The 21,572-nt window shown below is 42.5% G+C and overlaps 2 protein-coding genes and 1 non-coding gene across 4 annotated transcripts; 2 read left to right on the forward strand and 1 right to left on the reverse strand.

The window, feature by feature from the left end:
- The first annotated feature begins 705 nt into the window (after positions 1-705).
- stx11a (syntaxin 11a) lies at positions 706-6,517 on the forward strand. The gene is given in 2 exon segments (NM_001173666.1): positions 706-747; positions 3,122-6,517. A coding segment is annotated over 1 exon segment (882 nt). The 5' UTR covers positions 706-747; positions 3,122-3,126; the 3' UTR covers positions 4,009-6,517.
- Positions 6,518-7,999: 1,482 nt separating this feature from the next.
- On the forward strand, positions 8,000-8,082 carry trnal-uaa (transfer RNA leucine (anticodon UAA)). The gene has a single exon. It is a non-coding gene; the product is annotated as a tRNA-Leu (tRNA).
- Positions 8,083-12,384: 4,302 nt separating this feature from the next.
- On the reverse strand, positions 12,385-19,583 carry zbtb24 (zinc finger and BTB domain containing 24). Of its 2 annotated transcripts, none has more exons than XM_014197226.2 (9): positions 19,547-19,583; positions 18,587-18,931; positions 16,114-16,792; positions 15,739-15,906; positions 15,379-15,546; positions 15,220-15,301; positions 14,693-14,957; positions 14,247-14,501; positions 12,385-13,855 (listed from the first exon to the last, which is right to left on the reverse strand). In XM_014197226.2, exons 2-9 carry the CDS (start codon positions 18,881-18,883, stop codon positions 13,376-13,378), a joined length of 2,394 nt encoding a protein of 797 aa, XP_014052701.2. In that variant the 5' UTR covers positions 18,884-18,931; positions 19,547-19,583; the 3' UTR covers positions 12,385-13,375. The 2 variants fall into 2 exon arrangements, with proteins under 2 accessions (XP_014052701.2, XP_014052712.2); XM_014197237.2 differs by lacking the exon at positions 19,547-19,583 and adding an exon at positions 19,053-19,538.
- Between the last annotated feature and the right edge of the window lie 1,989 nt (positions 19,584-21,572).

Raw genomic sequence — 21,572 nt, forward strand, 5'->3', positions numbered from 1 at the left:
ATGGCTAAATTAGCATTATGTGGAGACACGCCAAATGTTGACTTTTGTTGCATTTAGGGGAGCTAAACGCCGCCGACTCCCCATTAATTCGTACCATGGAATTAAATCAAGGTTAGAATGCCATGCTGTTCTCTTGCTTATGTTCAAATTCAGAATATGCTTAGAGAGAAAAGGGCATAAAACGGGAATTGCGTTCAATTTACGCACGCTTAACTCAGGTTGGAATCCGCCCCATATGCACAATATGTTCCATCATGCTCATTCAAATATACCAGAAGTATAATGTACAACAACATTGACTAAATCTCAGTTTCCAGTAACATAAAACAACCACAATATAAATGATTACTGTCAACAATGTTTTAAGAGTTTAAAATATGAAAACGGGAACATGGTTGTTGTCCTTGCTTCCGCTTTTTTCACCTTCACTGTTGCTGTGGATGAGAAAAGTTAGAGCAGCCAAGGGGAAACTCCCTGCCAGGGGTATATTCAGTAGGAACCAAACGGAACCAAACGTGCAGACACGGGACGGCTCAATCTGAATTCACCCAATACGAAACGTTTTGTTACGATTTGCTACAGTTTGCACTAATGAATATACGCAATAAAGTAGGTGGTGGGTTGGTTCCTGGCAGACACAGCGAGATGACTAAACGGAGCAGAAAGGGGAAATGATTCTTCGAGCATTTGTCTGTTCTGTTTGAATGATTGTGGTGTTATAGGATAGTCTACGGAGCACGATATCAGGTAAATGTTTCTGATTAAGTTTGGAGTTGTTTCTTTCCTGTTATTTAATTGAGCCTACTGTACGCTAGGTTGTGATGAGATGCGTTTTCTCATCAAGTTGAGTCTGGGTTGTTGGGCGAGTGAAATTTTGAGCTGCTTTATTTCATTTGAATGTAATATTTTGCGCCTGTTTTCTGTTACAATAAATAATGTCGCCAATATACAGTATCAGTCAAAAGTTTGGGCACACCTACTTATTCAAGGGTTTTTCTTTATTTTTACTATTTTCTACAGTGTAGAATAATAGTGAAGACATCAAAACTTTGAAATAACACATATGGAATCATGTAGTAATCAAAAAAGTGTTAAACAAATCAAAATATATTTTAGATTTTAGATTCTTCAAAGTAGCCACCCTTTGCCTTGATAACAGCTTTGCACATTCTTGGTGTTCTCTCAACCACCTTCATGAGGAATGCTTTTCCAACAGTTTTGAAGGAGTTCCCACATATGCTGAGCACTTGTTAGCTGCTTTTCCTTCACTCTGTGGTCCATCTCATCAAAAAAACATCTCAATTGGGTTGAGGTCGGGTGATTTGTGGAGGCCAGGTCATCTGCAGCACTCAATCACTCTCCTTGGTCAAATACAGTCTGGAGGTTTGTTTTGGGTCATTGTCCCGTTGAAAAACAAATGATAGTCCCACTATGCTCAAACCAGATGGGATGGTGTATCGCTGCAGAATACTGTGGTAGCCATGCTGATTAAGTGTGCCTTGAATTCAAAATAAAATACAGACAGTGTCACCAGCAAAGCACCCCCACACCATCACACCTCCTCCTCCATGCTTCACGGTGGGAATTACACATGCTGAGATCATCCGTTCACATACTCTGCGTCTCACAAACACATGGCGTTTGGACTCATCAGACACTTGAACTCTGTGAAGCATTTTATTTGGGTTGCAATCTGAGGTGCAGTTAACTCTAATAAACTTATCCTCTGCAGCAGAGGTAACTCTGGGTCTTCCATTCCTGTGGTGGTCCTCATGAGAGCCAGTTTCATCATAGCGCTTGATGGTTTTTGGACTGCACTTGAAGAAACGTTAAAAGTTCTTGACATTTTCTGTTTTTGACTGACCTTCATGCCTTAAAGTAATGATGGACTGTCGTTTCTCTTTGCTTATTTAAGCTGTTATTGCCATAATATGGACTTGGTATTTTACCAAATAGGGCTATCTTCTGTATACCATCCCTACCTTGTCACAACACAACTGTTTGGCTCAAACACATTAAGAAGGAAAGAAATTCCACAAAATAACTTTTAACAAGGCACACCTGTTAATTGAAATGCATTCCAGGTGACTACCTCATGAAGCTGGTTGAGAGAATGCCAAGAGTGTGCAAAGCTGGCATCATGGCAAAGGGTGGTTCCTTTGAAGAATCTCAAATATAAAATATATTTAGATTTCTTTAACACTTTTATGGTTTCTACATGATTCCTTATGTGTTATTTCATAGTTTGATGTCTTCACTACTATTCTACAATGTAGAAAATAGTACAAATAAAGAAAAACCCTTAAATGAGCACGTGTGTCCAAACTTTTGACTGGTACTGTACAGTAGGTGTGTACGTGCGCTTGTGTTTTGGCCTGATACTTTTGTCAAGGTGTTCAGTTGGTGCACAGAAAGAAACTTGTCATATTGCATTCTCTTGTGTAGCCTACTGTAACAGTAAAATACATGTAGCCTCATGAAAGAGATTATAGAGAGACGATAAGTCATAACCTAAGCCTATAATTAAATGTTTGGAAAAGGTTTGAGGTGTGTTAAAGGGTGGTAAAGAAACACACCACAGATTTGATCATCTATGTCTTTCAGTGATCAAATTGTTGTTAAAATCGTAACTTTTGTTACAGATGTCCAATGAGAGTGGAATCTAATAACTGATGTCTATAAAAAATAAAGTCACCACAGCCCATAGCCGCAACATGTAGGGGGTGCTGAAAAAACCCAACATATTAATTAAAACATTGAAACATTTTTTTTCTTCACAAAAGTAGTGCACTGAGCCTTTAATAGTCCTGTATCGTCTGCAGCGCTAATAGGTGTCATTTAATTTCCTCTTATAGAATGGCGTTAAATTGCCTTAATAGAAAGAGGGCTTGTGGCTGTTATCTGTTTAAATCAGATATGCTGCACTTAATACAGTTTATGCAGCTCGCTAACTTCTTTAAGGCATGAAAAACTCAACATCAAATTTCTTGCATGATCATAAAGACTGAAAACTGCACTGCTCTAGCAGGGTTCTGCTCTACAATATACAGTAAGTAGGATGAAAGAGAGGATATGATAAGGAGATCATACAGTGACCCTCAACATTTTCCTCCCATTCCAGGTAGGATGAGAGACAGACTGGTTGACCTGAAGGGGGTGGCCCCCGCTTCTTCAGACATGGACGAGGGAGGTCAGGGTCAGGGCACTGATGACAAGGAACAGCTGGAGCACCAGTCAGTGGTGTTCGAAGGCGAAGACATGATGGACAGCATCTTCAGACAGGTCCAGTCAATGAGGAAGGAGATCGCTCTGCTCCGGATGGATGTGAAGCGCCTGGGCAAGCAGAACACCCGATTCCTCACCTCTGTCCGGCGGATCAGCTCCATCAAACGAGACTCCAATGCCCTGGCCAAGGGCATCAAGACCCGGGGGGAGGGCATCTACACACGGCTGGAGAAGATTGGCATGCAGCACAAACAGCTGGAAGAAGAGCATGGTGCCCATTCTGCTCTGGTCCGCATGGTGCGTTCTCAGTATGTTTCTCTCACCGGGGCCTTCCACGAGGCCATGTCTGAGTACAACCAAGCGGAGATGGGCCAGAGGGAGAACTGCAAGACCCGGATCCAGCGCCAGGCAAAGATAATGGGCAAGGAGGTGACCGGAGATCAGATTGAGGAGATGGTCGAGACGGGTAAGTGGAACGTGTTCTCCGACAACCTCCTGGCGGACGGGCGGACGGCGCGATCAGCGCTTACGGAGATCGAGAACCGGCACAAGGAGCTGGTTGAGCTGGAGAGTCGGATCAAGGACATCCATGAGCTGTTCTTCCAGATGGCTCTGCTGGTGGAGGAACAGGGGGCCATGGTGGACAACATAGAGGCCAACGTAGTCGCCACAACAGACTTTGTAGGCAAGGCCCAGGCTCAGATCAAGCTGGCGGTGAAGTACAAGAAGAACAACCCCTGTAGGAAGTTGTTCTGTTGCTGTTGCCCATGCTGCAACAAGTGAGACAGACCGATATCAGTGTTATTGTTTTATCTCAAGTCAAGATCCTCTCCAATGTGTTTTCATGGCCATGACAATGTATTTAAAGAAGTAGAAGTAATCAATTTGCAGTTGTTTACACAAGTATGCGCTTGATCCTGAATATTTTCAGATGTACAGTATGTGTGTTCCAATGTACACTGAGTGTACAAAACATTAAGAACACCTTCTTAATATTGAGTTGAACCTACTACCATTCCCAACTGAAAGGCACTTCAATATGTTGTCTTGCCCATTCACCCTCTGAATGGCATACATTTACAATCCATGTCTCCAGGCTTAAAAATCCTTCTTTAACCTGTCTCCTCCCCTTCATCGACACTGATTGAAGTGGATTTAATAGGTGACATCAATAAGGCATCATAGCTTTCAACTGATTCACCTGGTCAGTCTATGTAATGGAAAGAGCAGGTGTTCCTAATGTTTTGTGCACTCAGTGTATGTTTAAAATGATTTATGCAATTTGAATGAGGGTGCCATTTTGTATGTCATGCAGCTATTTCTATCTCTTACTGTACATTAACTCCCTTGCCTAGCTGGTGTTAGGAGAGAAGACCCAGTATCTTGATGTCAAAGCGCTGAAGCTAACATGCAATAGTGTGATATGGGGTGTTCCATTTCTTTAATGTTGTAAAAAGAAAACACTTGTTCGGTGCTCCAGACTGGCAGTTAAAAGAATACGTGATTAGTCAATCAAGAATGTTTACTTGAGTGCAGTTCAAATGTTTGCTTCTCCCACTATTCCTTTAACTTTCAGCTGTATTGAATGTTTGATTATTTTACAATTTCTTGATATTATTTATGTTTTATGACAGGATATTGGGAATTTTATAAATGCTGTAGAATGGCCCTTTATGTTTCATTTGAGCATTCATTTTTGATGTACACAATTACTTGATCATGATGCATCATTCTAAACTGTTATCATTGTGATACATTTGACTTCCTTTCTTGGAGACACACAACCGTTATTGCTACACTGACTGATATTGCAACTGAAGGCAACCTCAAAATGACTCAACTGGATTTTACATTGTTAAGAGAACAAGAATGTGCCTCAATATTTCCATTGTATAGTACACATCACATGCAGATATCCAAGAGACCATTGCTATTTTTAGTGTCCGTCGTGAGTCAAAAACAGACTCGTAGACATCCTCATCAGATTGCTGTGACGTGTAGGCTAACTTTCAGCGTCTGTGTTCCATAACCCCACCAGCAAGTGAGGTACCTATCTCTCTGTTCGACAGTCGCCCAATCCTAAATCAACCACTCACTGCTCCTTCCCCACAGATATCTAATGATCCTGCTGTGTAGATCTGAAAGGATTGGATACATAAACTATATAGTAATACTTCCACTATATGGACATCCATGAGCTGTTCTTCCAGATGGCTCTGCTGGTGGAGGAACAGGGGGCCATGGTGGACAACAGAGGCCAACGTAGTCGCCACAACAGACTTTGTGGGCAAGGCCCAGGCTCAGATCAAGCTGGCGGTGAAGTACAAGAAGAACAACCCCTGTAGGAAGTTGTTCTGTTGCTGTTTCCCATGCTGCAACAAGTGAGACAGACAGAGACCGATAGTGTTATTGTTTTATCTCAAGTCAAGATCCTCTCAAATGTGTTTTCATGGCCATGACAATGTATTTAAAGAAGTAGAATTAATCAATTTGCAGTTGTTTACACAAGTATGCACTTGATTCTGAATATTTTCAGATGTACAGTATGGGTGTTCCAATGTACACTGAGTGTACAAAACATTAAGAACACCTTCTTAATATTGAGTTGAATCTACTACCATTCCCCATTGAAAGGCACTTAAATATTTTGTCTTGCCCATTCACCCTCTGAATGGCACACATACACAATCCATGTTTCCAGGTTTAAAAATCCTTCTTTAACCTGTCTCCTCCTCTTCATCTACACTGATTGAAGTAAATTTAACAGGTAACATCAATAAGATTCATAGCTTTCAACTGATTCACCTGGTCAGTCAATGTCATGGAAAGAGCAGGTGGTCCTAATGTTTTGTACACTCAGTGGTATGTTTGCTTAAAATTATTTATGCAGTTTGAATGAGAATGTGCCATTTTGTATGTCATGCAGCTATTTCTGCGTCTTACCGTAGAAGACACATTTTATATTAACACCTTTGCCTAGCTGGTGTTAGGAGAGAAGACCAAGCATCTTGATGTCAAACCACAGAAGCTAACATGCAATAGTGTGATATGGGGTGTTCCATTTCTTTAATATAAAAAGAAAACACTTGTTCGGTGCTCCAGGCTGGCAGTTAAAGGAATACGTGATTAGTCAATCAAGAATGTTTACTTGAGTGCAGTTCAAATGCTTACTTCTCCCACTTGTCCTATAACGTTCTGCTGAATTGAATGTTTGATTTTACAATTTTTTTTACATTACTTATGTTTAATGACAGGATATTGTGATTTTTATGAATACAAATGCTGTAGAATGGCCCTTTGTGTTTCATCTGAGCATCCATTTCTGATGTACACAATTACTTGATCATGATGCATCATTCTAAACTTATAATTGTGATACATTTGAGTTATTTTCTTGGAGACACAACCGTTATTGCTACACTGACTGATATTGCAACAGAAGGCAACCTCTAAATGACTCAACAGGATTTGACATTGTTAAGAAAACAAGAATATACCTTGATTTTTCCATTGTATAGTACACATCACATGCAGATATCCAAGAGACCATTGCTATTTTTAGTGTCCGTCGTGAGTCAAAAACAGACTCATAGAATCCTCATCAGATTGCTGTGACGTGTAGGCTAACTTTCAGCGTCTGTGTTCCATAACCCCACCAGCAAGTGAGGTACCTATCTCTCTGTTCGACAGTCGCCCAATCCTAAATCAACCACTCACTGCTCCTTCCCCACAGATATCTAATGATCCTGCTGTGTAGATCTGAAAGGATTGGATGTGCAAACTATATAGTCATACTTCCACAAGTCAGTTTGTATTACAGAATTGAGCCTCAACCTACAGTATAGAAGGTAGAACACTAAATGATATTAAATATAATGCAATGTGCCCGATGTTTTAGAATGTGAGTCAATCACCTAGGCTACAGGAAGTTTGCGGTATATGGTCGGTCATTGGGCAATCAAGCTTTGCCTATACCAATGCTGCTGCAGCAGGCACTTGTCAAGATAGCACGTGGTCATCCCTACTGCCTCTGATCTGACGGATTTACTAAACACAAGTGCATAATTCGTAAATGATGTCTGAGTGTTGGTGTGCCTCTAGCAATCTCTACATTTAAAAACAAGAAAATGGGGACGTCTGCTTTGCTTAATATGATTTGAAATTATTTCTACTTTTGATACTTAAGTATATTTTAGCAATTACATTTACTTTTGAAACTTAAATACATTTAGGACCAAATACTTTTAGACTTTTACTCAAGTAGCATTTTACTGGGTGACTAACTTTTACATGAGTAACTTTGTGTTAAGGTATCTATACTTTTACTCAAGTATCACAATTGGGTGCTTTTTCTACCACTGGTCACAAAGTTCTCCCCAATGAAACGATTGCCTATAGACGTCAAGGGAAAATAATACAAAGCACATCATTCAAATAACTACAATTGACTGCCCAATTTATGCCGTATCGTCATCAAGGGAATGTATTCATTTGATAGAACACATTGTCAAGCTTTCGATTTGTATCTGTTGATCTGGCTGAAGTCAGGCTGGTCAACAGTTGTCTTGCAACATCGTTACAATAGAATGTCAGAGTAGCCATCTGCTTTGATAATCACAGTAGCACCCGCTGCAACGACATATAATGCCGTTTGATTAAGATTCTTTTTTACATTGGAATGTTACATTTTTGCGAGTGGCATGCAAGAAAATGATTAATCTTTGCAGTATATATCGATATCCATGATCTGGTATTGGACCTCTATTTTACGCCAACCAGGATGGCCGAGTGGTTAAGGCGTTGGACTTAAGATCCAATGGACATATGTCCGCGTGGGTTCGAACCCCACTCCTGGTAATCAGCGCATATCTTTTATTAATAGTTCCGAGTTCCTGATGTCATTGGTAATGTTAATACTACTACTAAAGATGTGCGGAAAACGTATTCACAACCTGAAAGAGTTACAGCGCTGTCTATTATAATGTCAAGATAGTCAAGTGACCGCAATAACAATTGAAATACATGTCCTCAAAGATGGAAGGCAGGCGGAGATCAGGTGGGACCATTCTAGCCAATGAGAGGGCGAACAACAGGCCATAGAGATTAGATAGACAACTCATATTTGTATCGGTGCCATTGTCGTATCTGTGACAGCATGGGCAGCGCCATTGAGGCTGAATGAGTCTCCCAAAACAAAAATGGTGAAAGCCCTCCATGGCAATGTCCCTAAAAAAGGTTATATCAATCGAGTCCTCTATCTATCTCTATGACAACAGGCACAACTCAGATATAAAGTTGTTTTTTCACAAAGTTGCCGAAATGCCACGTGCGTCCACATTATGAAACTGCTATTAGATCAAATTACCAGTTACATGTTTTTGTTGACCAAATACGAGACTCTCACTTAACCTCCATACAGATTTCGGTCAGAGGAAAACATAGTCAAACCAAAGATGATGGATATACTGACCCTAACAACGGGAGTCGTTGTCCACAAAGCCTCATGGGAGGTTGTCTAGCTCCCGCCTACCCTTTCTTTATATTTGTAGATAAATTAGTATTGTAATCATTATTGTAATCATTTTTTAAATATTCGATGAAGGTTGTTGACGTCAACTGCCTGTATTCAATGGAAAGAGCCTGGCGCCGACAGACATGGCAGTCCTGTTGCTAGCTCCTATGCAACTTTGCAGTATATATATTTTTGGTGTATTATTTGTTACATTATTAGCCCAGAACGTTTTTTTTGTATTATTACATACAGCTGGAAAGAACTTTTGGATATCAGAGCGGCGATAACTCCCCAGCATTACGACCAGGAACACGACTTTCCCGAATTGTATCCTTTGTTCGTACCGACCAGGGCAATTGAACTTATCCCAGAGGCTGCTCCAAGACGCCGCCAGCGGAGAAGAATTATTCGGAGTGGACTTCTAGTCTGATTCAGGAGGTGTGCACTCCATCCACCGCTTCCGAGTATACTTCACTCGCGAATGTTCAGTCTCTGGACAATAAAGTAGACGAGCTCAGGGCGAGGATCTCCTTCCAGAGAGACATCAGGGACTGTAACATACTCTGTTTCACGGAATCATAGCTCTCTCTGGATATACTGTCCCCGTCCATACAGCCAGCTGGGTTCTCAGTACATCGCGCAGACAGGAATAAAGAATTCTCCGGGAAGAATAAAGGCGTTAGTGTATGTTTTATGATTAACTACTCATGGTGTGATTGTGATAACGTACAGAAACTAAAGTAATTTTGTTCACCCGATCTAGAATACCTCACAATCGACCATATTACCTCCCAAGAGAATTCTCTCCGGTTATAGTCACAGCCGTGTATATTCCCCCTCAAGCTGATAACCAGGACAGCCCTCAAGGAACTACACTGGACTTTGTGCAAACTGGAAACCACATATCCTGAGGCCCCATTTATTGTAGCTGGTGATTTTAGCAAAGCAAATTTGAGGAGGTGGCTCGGGTGGTTGATGTCCTTGATGATCTTTTTGGCCTTCCTGTGATATCAGTGACTGTAGGTGTCCCGGAGGGCAGGCAGTGTGCCCCCGGTGATGCGTTGGGCAGACCGCACCACCCTCCGGAGAGCCCTACGGTTGCGGGCAGTGTAGTTTCCGTACCAGGCGGGCATACAGCCCGATAGGATGCTCTCAATTGTATATCTGTAAAAGTTTGTGAGGGTCTTAGGGGCCAAAACCAATTTCTTTAGCCTCCTGAGGTTGAAGAGGCTCTGTTGCGCCTTCTTCGCCACACTGTCTGTGTGGGTGGACAATTTCAGATTGTCAGTGATGTGTACGCTGAGAAGCTTGAAGCTTTTCACCTTCTCCACTGTGGTCCCGTCGATGTGAATAGGGGCGTGCTCGCTCTGTTGTCTCCTGAAGTCCACGATCAGCTCCTTTGTTTTGTTGACATTGAGGGAGAGGTTATTTTCCTGGCACCACTCTACCAGGGCTCTCACCTCCACCCTGTAGGCTGTCTCATCATTGTCAGTAATCAGGCCTACTACTGTTGTGTCGTCTGCAAACTTGATGATTGAGTTGGAGGCGTGCGTGACCACGCAGTCATGGGTGAACAGGGAGTACAGGAGGGGGCTGAGCACGCACCCATGAGGAGCCCCTGTGTTGAGGATCAGCGTAGTGCAGGTGTTGTTTCCTACCTTCACCACCTGGGGGCGGCCCCTCAGGAAGTCCAGGACCCAGTTGCACAGTGCTGGGTTCAGACCCAGGGCCTCGAGCTTAATGATGAGCTTGGATGGTACTATGGGGTTGAAGGCTGAGCTATAGTCAATGAACAGCATTATTACATAGGTATTCCTCTTGTCCAGATGGGATAGGGCAGTGTGCAGTGAAATGGCAGATAGATCTGTGGATCTATTGGAGCAGGAAGCAAACTGAAGTGGTTCTAGGGTGTCAGGTAAGATGGAGGTGATATGATCCTTAACTAGCCTCTCAAAGTACTTCATGATGACAGAAGTGAGTGCTATGGTGTGATAGTCATTCAGTTCAGTTACCTTTGCTTTCTTGGGTACAGGAACTATGGTGGACATCTTGAAGCAAGTGGGGACAGCAGAGTAGGATAGGGAGAGATTGAATATGTCTGTAAACACTCCAGCCAGCTGGTCTGTGGATGCTCTAAGGACGCGGCTAGGGATACCGTCTGGAGCGGCAGCCTTGCGAGGGTTAACACGCGTAAATGTCTTACTCAGGTCGGCCACAGAAAACGAGAGCCCACAGTCCTTGGGAGCGGACTGCGTCGGTGGCACCGTGTTATCCTCAAAGGGGGCAAAGGTGTTTAGCTTGTCCAGAAGCACGACGTCGGTGTCCACGACGTGGCTGGTTTTCCCTTTGTAACCCGTGATTGTCTGTAGACCCTGCCACATTTGTCTCGTGTCTGAGCCATTGAATTGCGACGCCACTTTGTCTCTGTACTGATGTTTAGCCTGTTTGATTGCAGGATTTACCTCAGTCTTTTACCAAAAAGGCTCAGACTTTTCTGTTTCCATCTACTCGGTCCGGCACCCGTGTCTCACTGGGCCATGGCTCCGGCGGACCTGCTCTCACTTGGGGCTAAAGCCAGGCCACTGGTACTTTTCAGCTGGCATTTACATAACATTGTTTAACTGTGAATATTTTCTTCTCTTCTCACGAAGCAACTGTTTTGATTATGCAGAGGCTGTTGATTCTGCTCTTCACAAGTCCTCACAGCCCTAGCTATGGAAACAATTTCACTAGTATTACAAAAGGGTGTATACACTAGTGTAACACTGATGTTAGTTGAAAAAGCAGCATTAGATGCTTTGTGAATATGGGCCCTGGTGAAATGTGTGATCTTAGGCATGCTCCCACTAACAGCCCCTCTCTTTTCTTTGTCTCATCTCCCAGAGGACCTGAGTCCCTGGTCATGCTGCCGTTCCGACTGCAGGATGACAAACATCCATCATTATCCATGACTACCATCCACATGCAATCCACCACCACTTTTCTAATAAACACACCTCAATCTATTGTACATGGAACAATAAAGTTCTCTATGCCTTTTGTCAATAACAGATTATACACACAGCAACATGCTTGACTGAAAAAAAATCTTTAAACATGTCTTTAGACTTTATGGAGGTTCTGCTGTTGCCCATCAGATTTCATATTATGCCAATATGTCAAGGTTGTCAATTAGGAAGATGGTGCTGTTCAGAATGACAAGTTCATGACAGTTGACGCTCACAGGACTCTCCAAATGCAACGTTGAACGAGCACCATGGATGAAGGAGGGGAAACCCGCTTTGCTCTGCCACAACTTCACCAAGTCATCCAATGATTGCGTCGTGAACAATTGCTGCATCTAAAATAAATACATAAACACTTTTTTCATTCTGTTTCTTTATGATGGATGTGATTAATTTAGCAGGTCTATAGTATAATGTATTGTTTTAAAATGTTTTTAAATATATAGTCAGTCACTTTGAGTATTTTAGGTTGTCTTTTTAAATTTTTCTAAGATGATGTATTGTTACTTTGTACATGTGAAACAGTGAATAGTTTTGGGCTAGACTATTACCTGTAAAATGTCAACTACATATAAAACTTAATTTACCAGGAGAGATAGTGGACAAGCAAACATAAGAATCATCCCAGTCACCCTTGTAAAGTATTGTGTGATATGTTTCTTGTTGAATATTTAATATAGTGAAACAAAATGTTTTATATGCTTCAAACTACAGATTTAAGGACACTGAAGTGGTAAACAATAGCATAAAAAGGCTTAAAGCAGTAAAGAGGAGAGAATGCATGTACAATGGTTATTACCCACATCGGCCCATTAAAACACTTAGGTGGAGCAGAGAGGACTTACAGCATGTGGGTTTGCAGTTTTAACAGTGCAACACCACACAGGCCTCATTCCTCTCAGGTAGGAGGGTACCAGAAATAAATGAACGAAAACAAAACTAATGAAAGAGCACACAGGGCCACGGCACTTCAGTAGCACGCAGACACCAACAATATCCCTGGCATCAATACTTTTCCACTCTCGCCTTGCTATTGCAGCACCACAAATGGTAGTATTTTACCTTCATAATAAAAACAATGCATTTGTTTCACCTCACAATATAAATATGCATATATAAAAAAAAAAAACATTTTTACATTGTGACTTGACATGCAAATAATACCTTTTATCTGCTTCTAAATAGCCCTTTTATTGTAGCCTGAAATAATAGCTATTGGCTCAGAGCTTTTACATCACATCAGCCAGAAGATGTCGGTGTCACACAGAATAACCTAGTTGGAATCACATTTTCTCTACCTCCGTGTCATTTCAATATCCTGGCATTACTGGATAACTAAATTCAATTTACAACCATTGTGACAAATGCATTTTACATCCATTGTCCAACCTGAGTGTGAACTAAGGCAAAGTCAACTGTGTTGGGCCAGACTGGTTCTTCAGTCAGTTCTGCTGTGCCCATACAGTCTATGGCTGGGCTGGTCCTGATACATGGCTGTTGACGCCGTATCAGGGCTATGGCTGGGCTAGACTGGTGGTGTAGAGCTAGGAGACAGTTCCCGCCCATTCAGTCAGTTCTGTTAGGGCAGATTGGTTCTCCAGTCCTTCAGTCAGTTGTGCCGGGCCTATACAGTCTATGGCGGAGCTAGGCTGGTAGTGTAGAGGTAGGAGACAGTACCAGCCTGTATCTGGAAGGTCTGGCCCTGGATATGGTGGCTTGGGATCTGTTCACTGGTCTGACTGATTGAGATGGGCTGGCTGCTCTGGCTGTTGATGTGGATAGCCTGGGCCTGACCCTGCTGCTCTCTGCTCATCTGCCCCAGTATGGTGCTCTGGTCCTGGGTGACAGCCAGCTGAGAGAGGGTCTGGTGCTGGTGCTGCTGGTGCATGACGTGGAGCTGCTGTACAGAGCCAGGGAGGGAGCCAGGCCTGGGTGCTATGTGCAGGGGCTGGGGTGGCCCGTGGTGGGCCTGAAGGTGCTCCATGTCTTCCTTGGATAGAGTGATGACATGCATCTGTTCCGGCTGCCCTGCGACCCCAACCCCGTTGGTCATGTGTCCGTCCTGCAGCACGCTGATAGTCTGGATCTGCTGGTTGTGATGCTCCACGCTGCCCTGAATTGAATAATAATAATAATAAATTGGATTTTAACGTGCCATTCAAAAAACCAAAAGGACAAGGCCCTAGCCCTTTATTGAGCCCTAGGGGGGAAACCCAGCATTGGACAAGCATAGGACAATACAGATACATAGACATACTGTACATCAGCACACATAGACCTGAGTACTGATGGCTGGTGTGTCCAAATACGATACATATAAACAAAAGAATAAACACTGCATAAAAGCAAGGGACTGTACAATATATTGTCTGCGTCCCAAATGGCACCCTAGTCCCTACAAAGAGTACTACTTTTGACCAGAGCCCAATGGGCCCTAGTCAATAGTAGTGCAGTATAGAGAATAGGGTGCCATTTGGGACAAGACCATTATTGTCTCACTTTACCTGCGTGACCAAGGCCACGTTTTGCATGTGTCCTGACGGCTGGGTGAGGAGGGTCAGTCTGGAGTGGGCCTGGTCTGCCGCCTCAGAGACCCCACCCTCTGTTGTAATAATGCTGATGCCCTGGTCATGTCCACAGTGACTGGGCACGAAGTTGAGGTTGTTGAGATTATCCACATCTCCAGTCACAACCAGCTGTATCTCCTGCTCTGGGTGACCAGGTAGCTGGTACTGCTGGAGCTGTAGGATGCTGCGTACCTGTGTATAGATGATGTCATGTATTATAGCTGATATCAATGACATACTTCACGATGGTTGCCTACTATGATTGCCTACAGTGTCACAAAGCCCTGAGTGGACCATAGAGTAGTTTTGAAATCTGTCATTTGTATTGTCAATTAGACTGTATTATTGTGGCGTGGCACTTAAACAAAATTTCCTAAGTCTACCTCCTCCGTTTCCCCTGTGGTGACCCCAGCCTCCTCTTCCACCACCCCAGCCCCGCTCTGAGCCTCCTCGGTGGTGATGGTGACTACGCTCTCCTTGTTGTGGGTTTTGGTGTGGGTCTTCAAGTTGTCCAGGCGAGCGAAGGAGAGGTTGCAGAAGGAGCAGGTGAAGGGCTTCTTTCCGGTATGGGAGGCTACGTGACGTCGCCTGGCACTGGCGTCGGAGAATGACTTGTTGCAGACGCTACAGACATATGGCTTCTCTCCTCTGGAATACAAACATGTTCACACCGGTAAATGGATGTGGGCCGGATCACATTTTCATTCATATCTGTTGCGGAGTCTTCGTGCGTAGAACACATTCGTTATAAGCCCCTTTTGAGTTTGTGATCCTCACATGCACATAGATTGCATCATATTTGATGTGTGAAAATAAATAAAATAAACATAAGGTAAGGGAGTTTTTTTTCACCATCTCTCAGGATTGAAACATGGTGGAATAGCTCAGCCTTGTATAAGTCATATCTCACCTGTGAATCCTGATGTGCGTCTGTAGTGTGCTCTTGGCTGTAAAACACTTCCCACAGATCTCACAAGTGAAAGGCTTCTCACCTGTAACACGATCAGCAACAACTTATTACATAGTAACACACCAGAATTTGTAGAAGTTAAACCTCGTCTCACTCTACCTGTGTGAGTTCTCATGTGCTTCTTCAGTTGAGCTGCATCCATGAACCTACGTTGACAGTGTGCACATTCTGGTAAAGATTTACCCGTATGGACCCTGTAATGGCTCTTTAGTTGTCTCTTCTGGCTGAACGTCTTTTCACATTTGTCACAGCTGAATGTTTTCTCCTCTAGGATTTAAAGGAGAGAATAAGAGTCCAAGTACAATGAATTCAATTCAAAACTTATACTTGAGTTATTCCGAATATGAAAGCCGAATTGAAAAGGGATACACTTTATATACGTTTTGATTGAAAGTTGTATACCCCGAGAAACACACTAAACCATTAAAACACTCGCTATAAGTCAGACAAGTAGGCAACCTGTGTGTAAGTTCATGTGATCCACTAGTGAGTGTTTGGTGGACAGGGCTTTAGAGCAGACGGTACAGACGAAGGGTTTCTCGCCAGTGTGCATCCGCTGGTGAACCAGGAGGGTGTGCTTCTGTGTGAAACTCTTCCCGCACGCAAAACACTTGAAAGGCTTTTCACCTGGTGGGAACATTTTAAAACATTATTATCACTCAGGCCTATGAAATAATATGCTTTAATCTAATTGGAGGGATATAGTCACAGGCCTCACCTGTGAGGAACTTGCCATAAATAAATGTGTTCTAGTAATTCTGTCTATAATGAAATTAAATTAGCCAATAAAAACAATCCTGGAAGTAGTAGAGTAGTAGAGGTCCCAGGCCTCACCTGTATGAGTCCTTTGGTGTATCTTTAAGAACAGGTGGTTTTTGAACACTTTCCCACAGTCTTCACACCGTGCCTCTGTGTTGGGGTATTTTCTCTTCCTGCCCCTCTTCCCTGGTTCTCTGCATTCAGACGTAGTGTCGTCCCGGTCCCCCACCCTGTAGCCCTTAAATTTCACCGGCGGTCTGATCTTCCTCTTACTCTGCCGCCTAGTACGGGCTGATCTGGGATCATAGTCTGCATCATCAGAGTCTCTTATTGGAGAATCCAGTTTATCATGTGACTCAACCAGACATTCTTCAGGGTCTACACAGTCTACTGTGACATCAACTGTAACCTGCTGCTTTTCATTGGCTGCATCCGGGATATTGATGATATCACTTCTTACTTCCTGTTTATTGGACTCTTCCAACGTCTTCACAGACATGTCCACTTCATTCTTCCTGGGACGACCCCTTTTCCGTTTCGGCTGAATCGCTGACGATGTCCCTTCTCCCAGTCCTTTACCTTCTCCGCTGTCTGTGTTCACTTCCGGTCTCACCTCGAAACCAGGACAGGTGATGTTACTAAGGCCCCTCCCCTCTACACCTGGATAGGTAATGTGGGCTTTCACAAGGTCACTAACCTCTAGGAGTCTGGCCAGGTCTAGTAGCTGCTCGGTAACACTCTCCTCCACAGATACCTGCATGGATAGAAATGGAAGAAAAATCACTCTTGGATGCAAGATCCTTAAATTTTCAGAGCACGTCAAAATGATCACACTCCTTGAATTCTATGTAAAATTAACATTTACAGTGACAAGAAAAAGTATGGGATCCCTTTGGAATTACCTGGAATTCTGCATAAATGTGAAATAAAATTTGATCTGATCTTCATCTGAGTCACAACAATAGACAAACTCAGTGTGCTTAAACTAATAACACACAAATTATTGTATTTTTCTTGTCTATGTTGAATACATAATTTAAAAACATTCACAGTGTAGGTTGGAAAAAGTATGTGAACCCCTAGGCTAATTACTTCTCCAAAAGCTAATTGGAGTCAGGAGTCAGCTAACCTAGAGTCCATTCAATGAGATGAGAATGGAGATGTTGGTTAGAGCTGCCCTGCCCCATAAAAAACACGGACAAAATTTGAGTTTGCTATTCACAAGAAGCATTGCCTGACGTGAACCATGCCTCAAACAAAAGAGATCTCAGAAGACCTAAGATTAAGAATTGTTGCCTTGCATAAAGCTGGAAAGGGTTATAAAAGTATCTCTAAAAGTCAGTCCACGGTTAGACAAATTGCCTATAAATTGAGACATTTCAGCACGGTTTCTACTCCCTAGGAGTGGCTGTCCTGCAAAGATGACTGCAAGATCACAGCGCAGAATGCTCAATGAGGTTAAGAAGAATCCTAGAGTGTCAGCTAAAGACTTACAGAAATCTCTGGAAGATGTTAACATCTCTGTTGACAAGTCTACAATACATAACACTCTAAACAAGAATAGTGTTTATGGGACGAGAACATGGAAGAAGCCACTCCTGTCCAAAACAAACATTGCTGCACGTCTGAAGTTTCCAAAAGAGCACCTGGATGTTCCGCAGTGCTACTGGCAAAATATTCTGTGGACAGATTAAACTAAAGTTGAGTTGTTTGGAAGGAACAGACAACACTGTGTGGAGAAAAAAGGCACAACACACCAACATCAAAACCTCATCCCAACTGTAAGCTATGGTGGAGGGAGAATCATGGTTTGGGCTGCATTGCTGCCTCAGGGCCAAAAAATGAATTCCGAAGATTATCAAGGCATTTTGCAGGAGAATGTTAGGCTATCTGTTCGCCAATTGAAGCTCAACAGAAGTTGGGTGATGCAACAGGACAACAACCCAAAACACAGAAGTAACAGAATGGCTTGAACAGAAGAAAATGTGCCTTCTGGAGTGGCCCAGTCAGTCCTGACCTCAACCCAATTGAGATGCTGTGGCATGACCTCAATAGAGCGGTTCACACCAGACATCCCAAGAATATTGTGGAACTGAAACAGTTTTGTAAAGAGGAACGGTCCAAAATTCCTCATGACCGTTGTGCAGGTCTGATCCGCAACTACAGAAAACGTTGGTTTGAGGTTATTGCTGCCAAAGGAGGGTCAACCTGTTATTAAATCCAAGGGTTCACATACTTTTCCCAACCTGCACTGTGAATGTTTACACAGTGTGTTCAATAAAGACATGAAAATGTATAATTGTTTGTGTGTTATTAGTTTAAGCAGACTGTGTTTGTCTATTGTCGTGACTTAGATTTTTTTATTTTTTTTTAAGATGAAGATCAGATCAGATTGTATGACCAATTTATGCAGAAATCCAGGTAATTCTAAAGGGTTCACATACTTTTCTTCCCACTGGATGTAAATATAAATATAATTTTGGTTTTGCCCTGGAATTTCACTCCACGAAACCCAGTTTCCATTACCCCCATTTCCACCCCTAGATACCTGGGCACTGTAGATGAACTCTAGTACAGCTCCAAAGGTCTCCGCCGCCATGCCGTCCAGCCTGTAGGTAGACTGGCTGATCTGCTCCTCAGCAGTGAACATGAGGGAGAAGTAGTCACTGCTGGCGGCTAACAGGGCCTTATGTGCTTTGAAGTGCACATCTTCTACGATAAGGGTAATGTCACACAGAAGCTCTCGTTTCCTAAGCTTGTCAAATTTGCAGAGGATGGTGTCCTTGTGTGTTGTTGAATGAATGGCTGTGAGGGAGGTGGGTGTGATTAGGGTCTTCTCAGACATTTTCTTGAGGATGGATTGTGAAGTATGATTCCAACCAAACCTCACCACCTGCAACAAAGTGAAACATAAATTGGAAAGAAATAGGCCTAATAAAGTGCAATAAATTGTATGGAATATGTTGAGATTGGCGCAAAGCAGTGGCGTGTTCATTATAATTCACAGTTCATACTTGTGAGACTGCTTGAAATGTACCTATAGCCCATCCATCTCATCTGAACTTTTCAGGGCTCTTGCCTTCACACAGAATTTGCTACTGCAGCCTACATAACAATGATTGCTCCAGGCTCTCACTACAGAAAACATTTCTCTCGATTTTTTTTTTGCGATATTTCACATATATACATTTTATCGATCAACAGCTGTTTGAGACCTTTGTAAGATATGTTGAAGGACAGGACAGATCAATTTAGCGATCACTGGTCACAAAGTCACAGAGAAGTGTGCGCATACATTTTTGCATCGTTTCAAACAGCGACACAACACCGGCGGGCGCCATGTAAGCTTTCTACATGATACACAATGAATGCACTTCAAGTGGAACCCAAAATCTAAACAGAACAACCATGTTCAATAAAGAGACTAAGAAACTTTCTCAGCGTTTCTATGATTGCTGCAAACACCGCAATGCCTTAAAAAAAAGATATCAAGCTTTCAGGACCTTACCGTCTCTTCTTCGCAGTTGTTCAGATTATCGCGAGATGTGGAGGTTGTTCACGGGTGTTTCATGTTCGCGCAGTTTGAATCCACGATCTTTATAAGCTTTGATTGGTATAATTTTTCACTGCATTAATCTGTCCACGGTGTTGTTATATCTATGCCCAGGAGCAAGGAAATGTTTATGGGCGTGAAATAGTTATTATTTTTCCTCCGTGGTCGAATCTTTCACATGTTTATTATAAATGTTGTTGGGGCGAATCTTTATCGATCTCCAGACTCTAGTCATGCCTGTTGTCTGACAAAGGTCAACTGGAACAATTTGTGGGACTTTCTTTCAGTATCAATGATGTACATATAAATCATTGGTCAGTATCCTAGCCTTTTCTGTCATAAATAACTATGGTAGTTATTCTACGGGGCGCTTTGGAGCACATATGGTTATTTAACAGATTTTTGGGATCAACAAAATAAATGTTTCAAAACTAAACTAAAATTGTTTAAAAATAGGATCTCTGGTTTCTTTTCAGGACTTTCCCCCTGCACTGTCAGAGCGTCCCACCAGAGGCGTCGTATATCAGGAATTCGATGCAATGATTCGGGTGTTCATTATACAGAGTAATAAATGAGTTGATAACCTCGCACAGCCTGCAGATAGGTCAACAATTTGCTGGAGAAGTTATATAATGGATCATAAGACTATGGGCAAATAAGTGTTTTATCTGTACATTATTTATTTTTTTTAATTAATATTTGAATGTTGTGCACTTAATTGAGTCAAGTGGACGGGCTGTGGTTATACAAATAGCATATTGTAATTGCTGTGTAGTCAACCTTAACCAACCAACCCACTTATCCTTAACCTTTAGCCAACATAGCAATGTCTGGAACACTGTCCTGCTGTATTGATATGGATTTACATTTGATCATACTCACATTAATGTATAACCTAAAGGTGTTTGCACATATCAGGTATACACAGTATAACACAAAAATAGGTACCTAGCTAGTACAAGTTTAACTTATTTTGTAGTTTTTTTCCCAGCAGAATCATCCTGAGACGAAGTGTCTGAAGGTATGGTGGTGGGTGGGGGTGTGGTGGGTTTCGCCATAGCTGTGTGCATCGCTGAGGCCCTCCCCTACTGCTCTGTGACCCTCATAGCAGACAGGTTTACCCCTGACACCAGGTGAGGCACAGTCTTATTTTTCATCCAATTTATTGATTGTTTATTAACAATTAATTACTTCTCTGATCACTTCATGTGAATGGGTAGACAATAAGATATACAACTTTGCTATGCTATAAGAGGTGTACTAGGCTAACTAAAGTTGAAGTCAGAAGTTTACATACACCTTTAAACTCAGTTTTGCACAATTCCTGACATTTAATCCTAGTAGAAATTCCCTGTCTTAGGTCAGTTAGGATTACCACTTTATTTTAAGAATGTGAAATGTCAGAATAATAGTAGAGAATTATTTCTTAACATTCCCAGTGGGTCAGATGGTTACATACACTCAATTAGTATTTGGTTGCATTGCCTTTAAATTGTTTAACTTGGGTCAAATGTTTTGGGTAGCCTTCCACAAGCTTCCCACAATAAGTTGGGTGAATTTTGGCCCATTCCTCCTGACAGAGCTGGTGTAACTGAATCAGGTTTGTAGGCCTCCTTGCTCACACACACTGTTTCAGTTCTGCCCACAAATGTTCTATAGGATTGAGGTCAGGGCTTTGTGATGGCCACTCCAATACCTTGACTTTGTTGTCCTTAAGCCATTTTGCCACAACTTTGGAAGTATGCTTGGGGTCATTGTCCATTTGGAAGACCCATTTGCGACCAAGCTTTAACTTCCTGACATGTTGCTTCAATATTTCAACATAATTTTCCATCCTCATGACACCATCTATTTTGTGAAGTGCACCAGTCCCTCCTGCAGCAAAGGACCCCCACAACATGATGCTGCCACCCCTGTGCTTCATGGTTGGGATGGTGTTCTTCGGCTTGCAAGCGTCCCCCTTTTTCCTCCAAACGTAACG

The sequence above is a fragment of the Salmo salar genome, chromosome ssa01, assembly GCF_905237065.1.
Source record: "Salmo salar chromosome ssa01, Ssal_v3.1, whole genome shotgun sequence".
Classification (NCBI taxonomy): domain Eukaryota; kingdom Metazoa; phylum Chordata; class Actinopteri; order Salmoniformes; family Salmonidae; genus Salmo; species Salmo salar.

What these genes read in the sequence shown, in the direction of transcription:
- zbtb24 (XM_014197226.2), bottom strand. Translation starts at nt 18,883, where the DNA reads ATGTCTGAGAAGACCCTAATCACACCCACCTCCCTCACAGCCATTCAT. An exon ending in GCACATGAGAACTCACACAG is followed by an intron (nt 15,302 to 15,378) that starts GTAGAGTGAGAC and finishes ATCGTGTTACAG; the next exon opens with GTGAGAAGCCTTTCACTTGT. An exon ending in ACGTGGCCTTGGTCACGCAG is followed by an intron (nt 13,856 to 14,246) that starts GTAAAGTGAGAC and finishes TATTCAATTCAG; the next exon opens with GGCAGCGTGGAGCATCACAA.